Source organism: Garra rufa, chromosome 4, assembly GCF_049309525.1.
Source record: "Garra rufa chromosome 4, GarRuf1.0, whole genome shotgun sequence".
NCBI classification, from domain to species: domain Eukaryota; kingdom Metazoa; phylum Chordata; class Actinopteri; order Cypriniformes; family Cyprinidae; genus Garra; species Garra rufa.
This window is the reverse complement of record NC_133364.1, coordinates 12,866,550-12,879,152: the sequence shown is the minus strand read 5'-3', so window position 1 is coordinate 12,879,152 and position 12,603 is coordinate 12,866,550. Positions and strand designations below refer to the sequence as shown.

General features: G+C 40.8%; 1 protein-coding gene and 1 long non-coding RNA gene across 2 annotated transcripts in view; both read left to right on the top strand.

Moving 5' to 3' along the window:
- Positions 1-9,430, top strand: part of LOC141332783 (scavenger receptor cysteine-rich type 1 protein M130-like) — a 13,203-nt gene extending 3,773 nt beyond the window's left edge. The window contains exons 9-19 of the mRNA XM_073837743.1: positions 4,373-4,571; positions 4,915-5,235; positions 6,025-6,342; positions 6,556-6,864; positions 6,982-7,305; positions 7,379-7,696; positions 7,829-8,134; positions 8,367-8,444; positions 8,593-8,907; positions 9,007-9,213; positions 9,312-9,430. Of these exons, the coding sequence (XP_073693844.1) occupies positions 4,373-4,571; positions 4,915-5,235; positions 6,025-6,342; positions 6,556-6,864; positions 6,982-7,305; positions 7,379-7,696; positions 7,829-8,134; positions 8,367-8,444; positions 8,593-8,907; positions 9,007-9,213; positions 9,312-9,430 (2,814 nt within the window). The remainder of the gene's footprint in view (positions 1-4,372; positions 4,572-4,914; positions 5,236-6,024; positions 6,343-6,555; positions 6,865-6,981; positions 7,306-7,378; positions 7,697-7,828; positions 8,135-8,366; positions 8,445-8,592; positions 8,908-9,006; positions 9,214-9,311) is intronic.
- A 518-nt stretch (positions 9,431-9,948) lies between these two features.
- LOC141333608 (uncharacterized) lies at positions 9,949-10,486 on the top strand. Its single transcript, XR_012355403.1, has 3 exons — positions 9,949-10,019; positions 10,217-10,273; positions 10,398-10,486. It is a non-coding gene; the product is annotated as an uncharacterized lncRNA (long non-coding RNA).
- The last annotated feature ends 2,117 nt before the right edge of the window (positions 10,487-12,603 follow it).

Below are 12,603 nucleotides of genomic sequence, written 5' to 3'. Positions count from 1 at the left end.
CCGCTGGTCTGAGTGTGAAGACCGGGAGGTTAGGGTAGGTTTCCCACCCTCTTTTTAAGAAGATAGGAGCAACCCAGGGTTGAGCGCATGGGCTGCCTCTCTTTGTGAGTCAGTGCACTGAAGGCCCCGCTCCCCAGGGCCCTGTCAAAAAGGGAAAGAAAGAAGTTTCTTTAGTGAGAGAGGAAAGTTTAGAAACCCCCCCCCTAAGTGTGAGGATTTTTTCAGGCCTCCTCTCTCTGAGAGTTGCGCTGACGAGATGCCCCTCTATGGAGGTTCTTGTCTAGGCTGATTTCTCACAGTTCTATCAGATTTGGGCAGTTCTGGGAGCTGGTAGGCTCTCGTGAGCCTCGCTCTACACCGAAGCTTACAGTGTTAGGTCCTCCTTGGCGGAAGCCCTGGTCTGGACCTCCAGGTTTCACCTTTTGAACCCTGTATAGGCGCTTACAGCTCTGTCCAGATAGCATTTAGGGGGTTGAGTGTAGTAGGTCTCCCCTCATTATTAATGAGCTCTGTTGGTTAGCACCTCCACTCCTAGACTTTCCTGCCTCGGTGAGCGTTGTCAGGGTGCTGCAGGCTTCCTCTCGATCGAGAGTCCTTCTGTAGGAGCCTCCGCTCTTCGCTGCTGCTGATCAGACCTCCTTTCGCCTAGTGGCGTCATGATGTAGGTCGGGCGACTGGTCTTCCCTATGGTTTAGACTTAGAATGGTTAGATGTGTTCTCCTGCTTGAGAACCGTCCAGTTGCAGCCTTCGCTCCCCTCAGTGCTCCGCTTACAAGTACATACTCGTGGTATTTAGCTGGTAGGCCTGCTTAGGCCTCGTTAACTGCTGTGCTCTGTGCTTTGAGCCCTCTGCCAAAGCTGAGTATTGTTAAGGCTCTCTCTTTCCAGACTTGAAGCCTCCACTCTACAGATTCCTGTGATGTGGGTTCATGTACTTGTAGCGTTGAGTGTAGCCAGGTCTCCCCTCAGTGGGTTTTTCGTAAGACCTCCACTCTCGAGCATCTCTCGCTAGGGACTATTAGAATACCGCTCACCAAGACCGAGTGTTGTCAGGCTTTTTTCTCTCTGTGAGATTCGTTTCAAAGCCTCCACTCTACAGGGCCCTGCTCTGAGCATTTGGGCCCTGCTGTGAGTCCCGGTATTCTCTGAGCGTTGAGTGTAGCTAGGTCTCCCCTCACTAAAAATATTTGGGTGAGATCTCCACTCCATAGAGCTAGGAGATTGAGCGTTGCTAGGCTTCCCCTCATCCGAGGGTCTCTGTGAAGCCTCCGTTCCCCTGAAGCTCCGCTCCGGGTACTTTCAGACGTGAGTGTAGCTAGATCTCCCCTCACTGTATATTTGGTGTGAGATCTCCACTCCATAGAGCTGGGAGGTTGAGCGTTGTCAGGTGTTCCTCTCATTCTGAGAGTCTCTATGAAGGCCTCCGTTCCCCAGAAGCTCCGTTTTTAGTACCTCCAAGCGTGAGTGTAGCCAGGTCTCTCCTCACTTAGAGCGTTGAGGCCTCCACTCGTAAAGAGCTGGCGGATTGAGCGTGTTGGGGCTTCCCCTCTGGTGAGGCCCCCGTTCTCCAGAAGCTCCGCTTCCAGTCTTTCCCTCCAGGCGTGAGTGTAGTCAGGTCTCCCCTCACGAAGGGTTATTGAGATCTCCACTCCTAAGAGCTAGTGGATTGAACGTTGTCAGGTTTCCTCTCTTCCTGAGAGTCTGTTGTGAAGCCTCCGTTCTCCAGAAGCTCCGCCTTCAGTACTTTAGGCGTGAGTGTAGCCAGGTCTCCCCTCACTGAAGGGGTTATTTTGAGACCTCCACTCCTGAGAGCTAGTGGAGTGAACATTGTCAAGGTTTCCTCTCCCTAGAGAGTCTTCTGCGAAGCCTCCGTTCTCCAGAAGCTCCGCCTCTGTACTTACAAGCATGAGTGTAGTCAGGTCTCCCCTCATACAAGGGTTTATGTTTGAGACCTCCACTCTTACAGAGCTCCGAAGCTCCAGGCTTTGCTGTCGCCTGTGATAATTATATGGTGTTTCCCTCGCTATGCTCTGGGCACCTCCTCAAACCCACAGTAAGTGGTGAGTACTCACGCGAAGCTTTTGAGCACTCCTTAAAACCCACGTGAAGTGGTAAGTGCACACGCAAGTCCTTGGGCACTTTCTAAAATCCACATGAGTGGTAAAGATTCCCCCCTAAGGTTGGGTTCTTTTGTAAAATCCTGTATGGTATGGGTTACGCATTATCCTCCGTTCCCATTCTAGAGTTGGTTCTAAAAACCCCTGGGTTTTTCCAACTCCACTACAGACAGCACTACTTATAGGATCGAGTGTCGCTAGGCTTCCTCTCATCTAGAGAGTCTTCTTGCAGAAGCCTCCACTCTCCTGAGAACTCCACTTAAGTGGTTCTATTGCTTAGGCTCCTGGAGCCTCATGGATCACCTCCAGTGTTGAGTGTAGTTAGGTCTCCGACCTCCACTCCCAGAGTTCCCCGCAAGCACAGAGTGTTGCTAGGCTTTCTCTCGATTAGAGAGTCTCTTTAGAGCCTCCGCTCCTCAGAACCCCCGTCTAGTGTGAAGGCTTAAGGGTAAGCTTCACTACTAGCGGTGAGTGTAGGTAGGCCTACTCTCGCTTAGAAGTATCAGGCCTCCACTCCTAGGAGTTCCGTGCTTGGGTGGCCGAGCCAGCTGTGACGTCGGCCCGAGCGATTCTCGCAGGTAGTGGGGAGTGATGTTCCTTCTTGACTCCTCAATCAGTCAGTTGTTCACTTACTCCTCAGCATGGCGGCGTGGGTATATCGTTCCCAAAGTGTCCTAACCAGGACGCAGCGTAGAGTTCCCTCCGGAAGGGAACGTCTCAGGTTACGTAGGTAACCCTAGTTCCCTGAGGACAGGGAACGAGACGCTGCGTCTCGTAGCCATGCTTCGGGCCCCACTTACGTCTCCATCAGACAAAAAGATGGTTGATGTATTCACAAGCGCCCCTTTATACTAGTAGGCGCCTTGTTAATGACGTCATGGGCTGGCGCCGGTCAATGTCAAGTTCATTGTCGTTGTTTTATAAGAGCTTCAGAACCGGTCACGCTGAGGGCAGTTCCCAAAGTGTCCTAACCAGGACGCAGCGTCTCGTTCCCTGTCCTCAGGGAACTAGGGTTACCTACGTAACCTGAGACGTTTTATGTATTTACAATTACATACATTAGGCTACAATTAATTACTGATAAGAAAAACAACAGGTGGTGTTGATCCTCAAAAAAGTGACATTTGCATCTTGGTTGACAAAAAAAAATGAAATGTAAAAAATGCACAGCTTTTGAATTATTTTTCAATATGTAAACATACGCTGGACATGTCTTACTTTTTTGACGCTAGTTTTTACTACCCTATTTTTGAAATTCATAAAACGCGTTTGTTTGCTTTGGATGTAGACGAAAACCCTATGAATAAAGTCTTTGGTAATACTAAAAAGTATTAATAATTTCTTATAACTGAATGCAGCAGTAGCATGTTGTACATGCTAAACTCATATGTAAAAGGCCAAATATTCGAGATTGCAGATACCAACTGAAACCCCTATATTTAAATCACTCTTCTTGAAGAGTGTAATTGTGCAAAATAATTAGATTAGATTAGATTACAGTGCAGAGTGCAGTAAATATTACAACAGCAAATAAAGAGCAAAATTAAAGTGCACGAAATCACTTATTGTGGTGATACTAGGACAAGACCATTGTCTGCCTGTCTTTACAGTAAGAAGTGTTTTGCTGCCATCTGCTGGATGCATCAATACAGCATTGCAGCACATATTTATTGCTCTTTTTTATTAGTCTCCTAGGTATATCAGTTGAATGTAAAAAATATATACATTTTACTATTTGTTTATATTTAATTTATGTAATTAAACAATTATCATGATAGCCAACAATATAGTTTATACTATGGTGTTATCATATTTTACTGTTACCTTGGTCAAAATAAAAAATAAAAAATCAAGAAAAGTTACACCAAGTTACAGTACCGTACAGTATTAGTACATTTATTCAAAGCAGTCATGGTAAATTAATTCTGTTAAGCTTGTGTAATATTTGAAGTTTTCAGACTTACAAAAGTCAGTGATCAGTGCTTGTATCTGCTGTGTTCAGGTTCAGGCTTTGATGCTAAATAAATAAGCTGCAGTTTTCTGTATTAATCTGTTTTAAGTTTAGTGTGACTTTATCTCCACACTGACTTATGACTGACACGAGTCTGTCCTCAGTGAAGTGTCTCTTCACGCTGGAGGAGGAGTCCCGCTCATCAGCGCTGACACTTTATTGATATATATGGAGAAAATAAAAATGCTGCTTTCTGATTTGTCACTGAGTGTGTTTGATGATTTCCTCTGTTGTGTCTAAGAAGGTAACAGTGAGTGTCATTGGCAGCTGTGAGTCTCTCTCTGTCTTTAGGGGGCTGACAGGAGCCAGTTTCTTCAGTGTGTTTGAGGGAGCAGAGGAGAAACTTGTGCTGACAGAGTCAAAGAGACGGTGTAAGGAGCAGAAGATGGAGGAATGTCTGACACTCATTTTACTTTCTTCCATAATCACTATAACCACATCTGGTAAGTACACACATAGACAGTATAGATGTAAAATGTTTATATGTACAGTTTATTCATGAGGGCCTTATATCACATTAAAGCAAATAGAGGTCTGTGTAATATCTAGAAAGAAAAAAATTGTGACACATGGTAATTACTTATGAATAAAATTGTATTAATGATTTAAATTTTTACAGGTAAACATTTTAACAATGTAAAGATTATTTGTAATATTCACTTGCTCAGCTTTTGTTGTCCAGTTTTAAATTTACTTATATTTTATGTTTTTGTCTTTGTCTTATTCTGCTGATGATTTATGCTTTTCTATTACTGTGGTTAAATCCCTTTTTACTTTCATGTACAGATTTTGAGACTGTTAGGTTGGTTGGCGGTAACAGTCCCTGCAGTGGTAGAGTGGAGGTTCATCATAGAGGTCAGTGGGGAACAGTGTGTGATGATGGCTGGGATATGACTGATGCTGCAGTGGTGTGTAGAGAGGTGGACTGTGGAGAGGCTGTAGAGGCCCTGGGTAATAATAAGGCTCACTTTGGATCAGGATCAGGACCAATCTGGATGGATGGAGTAGCCTGTAGTGGATCAGAGTCTACACTGAAGAACTGTAGGTCAAGAGGATGGGGTGTTCATAACTGTAATCATCGTGAAGATGCTGGAGTCAGATGCTCAGGTGAGCTGCTCCATACATAACCCTGTTAATGCATCTCTGATCAGACTTTCCACCATAAACATCAGATACACAATTTAAAATAATTGTGTGAATTTTTTTTTTCATATAGTTCATAAACAAATAATTGAACAATTATATCACATTTTAATGTTTGAACAAATAACTTTCATTAATTTAAAAAGATACTGACTTGCTGTTGTTTTCCCTAGAAAAAAGTAATATATTTAAAATACATTTATTTTATAGTAAGTATAGTTCAAATTTATTTCAGATTTAGGACATAGGGCTTAAGACTGATATAAAAAAAGTCTTATTTAAACTTTATTTGGAGTACTACTTGTGCTCAATGCACGTTTCTCAATATGAAGCCTAAAATGTGTTTTAATGTCACTATTAATGAAGATTGTATGATCTTTGAATAATATTAGCCTTTAAATACAAGACATTTTGAAGTGTACCTGAAGTATAGCAATAGTTACACTTTAGTACAATCAAAATATACTTCAGTATATCTTTAGTTGGACTTCCACACAATTAAAGTGCATTAAATACAAAATTTTTTGTTCCAATTTAGCAGATTTTAGGTATATCAGTTTAGTATACCAAAAGTACAATTGCAGGGTATTTTTTTTAGTATATAAATATGTAAATGTATTTTTAGTGTGCTTAGCATGAAATAAATTTATTTCAAATAACATAACATTTTAGTATATGTATTTTCACTAGGGTTATGTCCATATTATAATTATAGTGATTAGATTTTTTTCTCTGTTGTGTAAATATAATCAGAAACCTTAACTTATGGAAGGTCAAGACTTGTTGATGGATCTCACCTGTGCTCTGGAAGAGTGGAGATGTTTCTAGTAGGTGGATGGGGTTCAGTGTGTGACACTGCCTTTGACCAGCAGGATGCAGAGGTTGTGTGTAGAGAGCTGGACTGTGGGGCTCCTGTACAGGTGCTGGGAGCAGCTGCTTTTGGCAAAGGAGACACTCAGATTGGATCAAAAGAAATTCAGTGCAAAGGAGATGAATCACACATTCGACGCTGTCCATCATCACAAAATATAACCTGTACACATGACAATGATGTGGGACTGATATGTTCCGGTAACGGGTTTATTTATTATTTCAATATTTATTAACAAATCCAATTGTTACATATAATAAATTTAATTGTTTAATCAGTACCTTCATTATAAGCTCTGGATGACTTTATTAAACAGAGCTAGGAACTGGAGAAGTACTCCCTATCACTCCCTATCAGTGTTCCCTTAGAATCTTTTCTATTCTTTTTCAGTAAACTCTGTGTTCTCTCTCCAGGTTACACAGATCTCAGGCTGGTAAATGGTCCAGACTCCTGTTCTGGTCGAGTTGAACATCAGTACTTAAATAAATGGGGCACAGTGTGTGATGCATGCTGGGATATGAGAGCTGCCAGTGTCCTCTGTAGACAGCTGAATTGTGGGATTGCTGTGTCTGTTGTGGGATCAGACTGGTTTGGAGAGGGAAGTGGTGAAATCTGGGCTGATGTGTTTGATTGTGATGGGAATGAAACAAAACTCTCAGAATGTTCCATCTCTTCATGGAGTCGAGCTGATTATTCTCATAGACGAGGAGTCATTTGCTCTAGTCAGTCCTTTAATTTATTTCTGCCTTTATTTATTATAAAATAATGTGTGCTGCTGATGTAAAGCATATTTTCAAACTTATTTTATATTTTAGTAAAATATCTGCACTTCTCCACAGATTCCTCTTTGGCTCTTCATGATGGTCTGGTGCGGTTGTCTGGAGAGAGACAGTGTGAGGGGGAGGTGGAAGTTTTCATCCATCAGGTCTGGAGGAGAGTTCTGCTGGACTCCTGGAGTCTCACTGAATCCTCTGTGGTCTGCAGACAGCTGGGCTGTGGCTCTGTGCTGAACTTCTACAGCTCCTCTTCATCCAGTCCTGAACACAGTCATGAGTGTGTGACGGGCTTCCAGTGCTCTGGGAGTGAAGCTCATCTGGGGAACTGCAGCTCTCCACAAACTCTCAACTGCAGCTCCACACAACAGCTGTCAATCACCTGCCTTGGTGAGAACAACAACTGGGAGGATTCTCCAGGTGTTAGTAATCAATAATGTGTTTTTCTTTCTCTGAATATCAGGTCGTGGGTCCATCAGGCTGGTGGGTTCTGGTGGAGACTGTGCAGGGAGGCTGGAGGTTTTTCACAGCGGCTCATGGGGGACAGTGTGTGATGACTACTGGGATATTAAAGATGCCCATGTGGTGTGCAGACAGCTGCAGTGTGGAGTGGCCCTCAGTAACCAGCAGGTACCAGCCTGGTTTGGTCCTGGTTCTGGACCCATATGGCTGGATGAGGTGGAGTGTGAGGGGAATGAGACGTCCCTGTGGAGCTGCTCTTCTCCAGGCTGGGGAAAACATGACTGTAGTCACAAGGAGGATGTAGGAGTCGTGTGCTCAGGTAAATGTCCTGCTGTATTTTTTTTCTGTTCACATTGAAATGAAAATTAATTTAAAGTTTTTAGAAATAATACATTCCAAATTTTTGGCATTTTAAAATGATGTTTTTTTTTTTTTTTCCATTTCCATCTAGAGTTTAAAGAGATCAGGTTAACTGAAGGCTGTGAAGGGAATGTGGAGGTTTTCTACAATGGATCCTGGGGAAATGTTTGCTGGAACCAGATGGACAGTGACACAGCTAGTCTGATCTGTCAAGAGCTGAACTGTGGAAGATCCGGTGTTTTATCTGATTCTACATCAAGAGTGGAATCAGCTCCTAACTGGCTGGATAAAATAAAGTGTAGAAAATATGATTCACATCTGTGGCAGTGTCCATCATTAGCCTGGGGACAGAATGACTGTGATAATAATAATGAAGTGGCCAAAATCAACTGCTCAAGTGAGATGATATTTACATGATGTAAAATGGTCTCAGTAGTCATGTTTCTTTAAACACTATGTTTATATTTTAAGTAATGAGTAAACTAATGTTTAAGAATGGCTAAAGTTATCTGATGGAAAGAGTTTAAAATGATTTATGAGGCTTAAATGGTATGTGTTCACACTTACATGTTTCAGATATTATGTCCCTTGTATCATAATGTTCGTTTCTCTTTATGTTTCAATCATAGAGGAGGACAATCATGAGTCTCCTCGGAGTCTTCTGACATGTTTTAACTCACCATCTCAACATCAGAAAAAATGTTCAAGTAAGTTTTTATTTCCCAAATAAATTATTGAAATACATGCATTCAAACAAGAACAAGACGTCTAATCATACAATTAAAGGCATCTTGGTTCAATGTTTGTTTGGTTATAAATGAAGCTTGTCAGTGCTGGTTGATGTGTGTGTTTTAGATCATCTTCCTCTCAGACTGAGTGGAGGGGAGGGCCGGTGCTCTGGGAGGCTGGAGGTGTATCATAACGCTGTGTGGGGCTCAGTCTGTGATGATCAGTGGGACATCAGCGATGCTCAGGTGGTCTGCAGGCAGCTGGGTTGTGGAGCAGCACTGAGGGCTGATGGGAATTCAGTCTTTGGTGCTGGTGAAGGTGTTGTGTGGCTGAACAGAGTCGAGTGCAGAGGAAATGAGCTTCACCTGTGGGACTGTCCTCTCTCCCTGAAAAACCACACTGACTGCTCCCACAAAGAGGACGCTGGACTCACCTGTGCAGGTCACATCAAACACTGAGAAATGTTATTTTTGATTTTTTAAAATATTTTTATATATTCAAGACAATCATGATTTTATGTGTTTTTGTCTGTCTTGACAGATTTGCCAGATTTGTCAGTGTCCACTACTCCTGCCACAACAACATCGGTTTCTCGTCCAGTTTCTCCTCCAGTGCGCTCAACATCAGTCACTCCTCCACAAACTCCTCCATTCCCCCCAGTGCTTGTGATTGTACTGGGAGTTGTGCTCTTACTGCTCTTAGTGCCACTGCTTATACTGATTCAGCAGAACAGAGTGATGAGGAGAGGTAGGAGAGATCCAGAGACTGTCATATTGTGTCTTATTCAGTGTGTGATCAGTCATGTGTTGTGAACTGACAGCAGGTTTGTCTGTCTACACTCACAGCTCTCTCTAAGAGGAGACACAGGATTGGATCAACGACTGAGGCTGTTTATGAGGAGATTCAGCAAAGACACAGACACTTCACTCAGAGGGGTGAGACATGGGCCATGAATCTCATTTAATAGCATTAATAAGAGTCTGTCAGACATTTCCTGCTTCAAAACACAGAATTCCTGACAGAAAACCACAGAGCTGCAGGTGCATGTTTATATATGTGTGTGTGTGTGTGTGTGTGTGTGTGTGTGTGTGTGTGTGTGTGTGTGTGTGTGTGTGTGTGTGTGTGTGTGTGTGTGTGTGTGTGTGTGTGTGTGTGTGTGTGTGTGTGTGTGTGTGTGTGTGTGTGTGTGTGTGTGTGTGTGTGTGTGTCAGTGAGTGTCTCTTCCTGTGAGTATTTCTAGATTGTCATAAGGAAGGGGTTCATATATTTGTAAGTGTAGGTGCAGGTGTGTGTGTGTCTATTTCTGGAAGGCAGTGAGGAGGTTCATGTGAGGATACTTGTGTGTTTACTAACAGGCCCAACAAAAAGGGATTTCTGCCTATAATGCTTTTAAATGCTTCTTGTGTTGTCTTCTTTATGATCCAAAGAAAATAGGGATTCAGTCTGTTTATAATAATGAACTTGTTTCTGACTGTTCTGCTCTCCTTTAACAGGGAGTCTCATCTCTGAAGAATTGCATTCTGGGTATGAAGATGCTGATGAGCTTCTCTCAGGTTTGAGAGCTGAAGCACATACTCAATCCACAGTCCACTCCAAAAAATATTTTAATTAATTAACTCAATAAATAATTATAATAATAATAAAATAAATAATATCAATAATTAATAAATAATAAAAAATAATTGAATTACATATTTGATTAATATACTGCTATTTACATCTATATTAACAGTCTGCTCTCCTTTTTTAGCAGAAGAGTTCAAGACTGCATATTATGATGATGTCACTAATGGCAGTGGTGTAAAAGGTCAGTGACCTTTTTATTTGATCACATGATTCTTTACTAAATGTTTAATACATTTTCAGTCCCATGATGGGCAGCAACAACATATTTTGGCTTTTGTATCCAAACATATTCTGTGTTGATGCAGAAGAGATGGTGAAGGAAATCACAGCGGGATACTATGATGATGTCATCACTGATGGACTGAAACCAGATCGTGAGACAGGTGTCACTCTGTTATTCACAACATCATATAATATACTTTTAAAATAAAATATCACAGTGTACTTAAGATATATATTTCAGATTTGTTCTGAATGTAATGAATGTGTGTGAATTTGTAGAAGACACACCTGAGAGCTATGATGATGTCATGACGAGCGGACTGAACTCTGATATCAAAAAAGGTGTTTTACTTTTTTATCAACTTTTTAAAAACATATTGCTCTAAAATCTAGATTATTACAGATAATATTTTAATTTACTATCTTAATGTTTTTTTGGTCCATGTTTAATCTTATCATATTTTCGTGTGTAGTGGATGCACCAGAGAATTATGATGATGTCATCATTAATAGACCGAGCTCCCAAGGGGTAACAGGTGAGACCTACATTTTTTATAAACTGTTGCATGTTTATATGAGTATTAGACATGTGTTCTGTGGAATCAAGTCACTTAAGGGAAAAAAGGATCCTTCAAATTAAATAAAGTGTTTAATAAACTGATTTGACATGTTTTTATGTCATTCTTGACCAGAGCGAGTTCAAGAGGAGTATGACGATGTGATGAGTGTCAGTGAAGATGTGAGAAACCTGCTGGGTAAGTTACTATAACCCGTTTGTTGTCATTATCTTTATTTATATTTTAATATTATAAAATAGAAATATAACTATTTATCCTATTACAACATCTGACATGATTTAAGATTTTGTTTTTAATAACAGATTATGACGATGTGGAGGAGGAGTCAAACAAGAATTTGGTTCAATGATCACATCCACTGCCTCATTTCAACAAATCTGAACAAAGTTTAGGTGATATTGATATGTCAAGTCTTAGGTTTTTATATATTTCCAATTTTTTTGTATTTTAAACGTTTACACCTTTATGAGATTGTGTTTTTTTTTTTTTTTGGCCTTGTCAATAGCAATAAAAAAACAGACACATTTGTGTGTGTATTTCAATAATATATTGCACAACTGCTTAAGTCAAATGTATGATCTTACCTTTCATTTTCTTATATGATCAGGGCAAAAAGTGGCTCCTAGCGGCCAAATTCTAAGAAAATTTTCAGAGTCATGACGTTTTCTTAGAATTTCCCCTAAAAGTGACACAAAAATCCCAGTTAATATAAAAGCTATTCCTCAAGATTCCTAGCACTTAAAAGGGCTCCTAAGGCGAGATCTGCTAAGAGCAGGGAAGAGGACTTTTAGTGGCTTAGGAGTTCCCCTAAGCAGCTGCACAAAATGGCCATTTTCTGTGTTTGTAGGATATTTGTTAACAAGCCTTCATAAATAGACCAGCCAGCAATCACAGACATTGATAAAAGCTGAGCCGTGTTTCCCTCGCTAAGACCACACTGAGTTGTAACGTTGCAATTTCTACTTCATTAAGGACAGCCCATCTTGTTTTCAATGTGGTCCATATGGGAGTGAAAGTACAAAATATGCCGGCTAGGATATTAATATGAGCAAATAAGACATGAATCATTATTTGAACAGGGTGTAATGAGCTTAAGTTTTCACATATTTTAGATTCTAATGTTAGGCTATAACCCCTACAGCTTACCATTCATTTTCCAGATATTTTCTTGAATGTGAAATATTATTTACAATTACAGTCTGCATGAGATTAGAGTGTATAATTATGTTTATTGATTTGAGGGTACATCCTTTGCTCATTATCACCAAAAGTTCATTTTCATTAAACTTGTAGGATCAACCAATCACGGCTTTTGAAATGATGACTCATACCTAGCAACGGGGTCAACCACACCTCCTCACTAAGATAGGATTTTCCATCCATTCTTTGCTCAGAGTTCACTGAAAATGTTCTGGAATCACTTCTAAGCTAAAACTCCTGGCAAGGAATTTTTAGGTAAAGTTAGGAGCTCTCTGAGAGGATTCTCAGAATCTTTAGGGATACGGGCCCTGGTGTGCTTTTAACCAATGCATATTGCCTGTATGCTGGGGATTTTACTTTTACATGTATCCTGTATGCTGGGGATTTTACTTTTACATGTATCATTTATCAGGCTGTAGAAGTGTTGTTATATGTGTAATTCAACAACCTGTAACACGTTTAAATTGTATATTTCTTCTCTATACACCACATGTAATAATATAACAATATA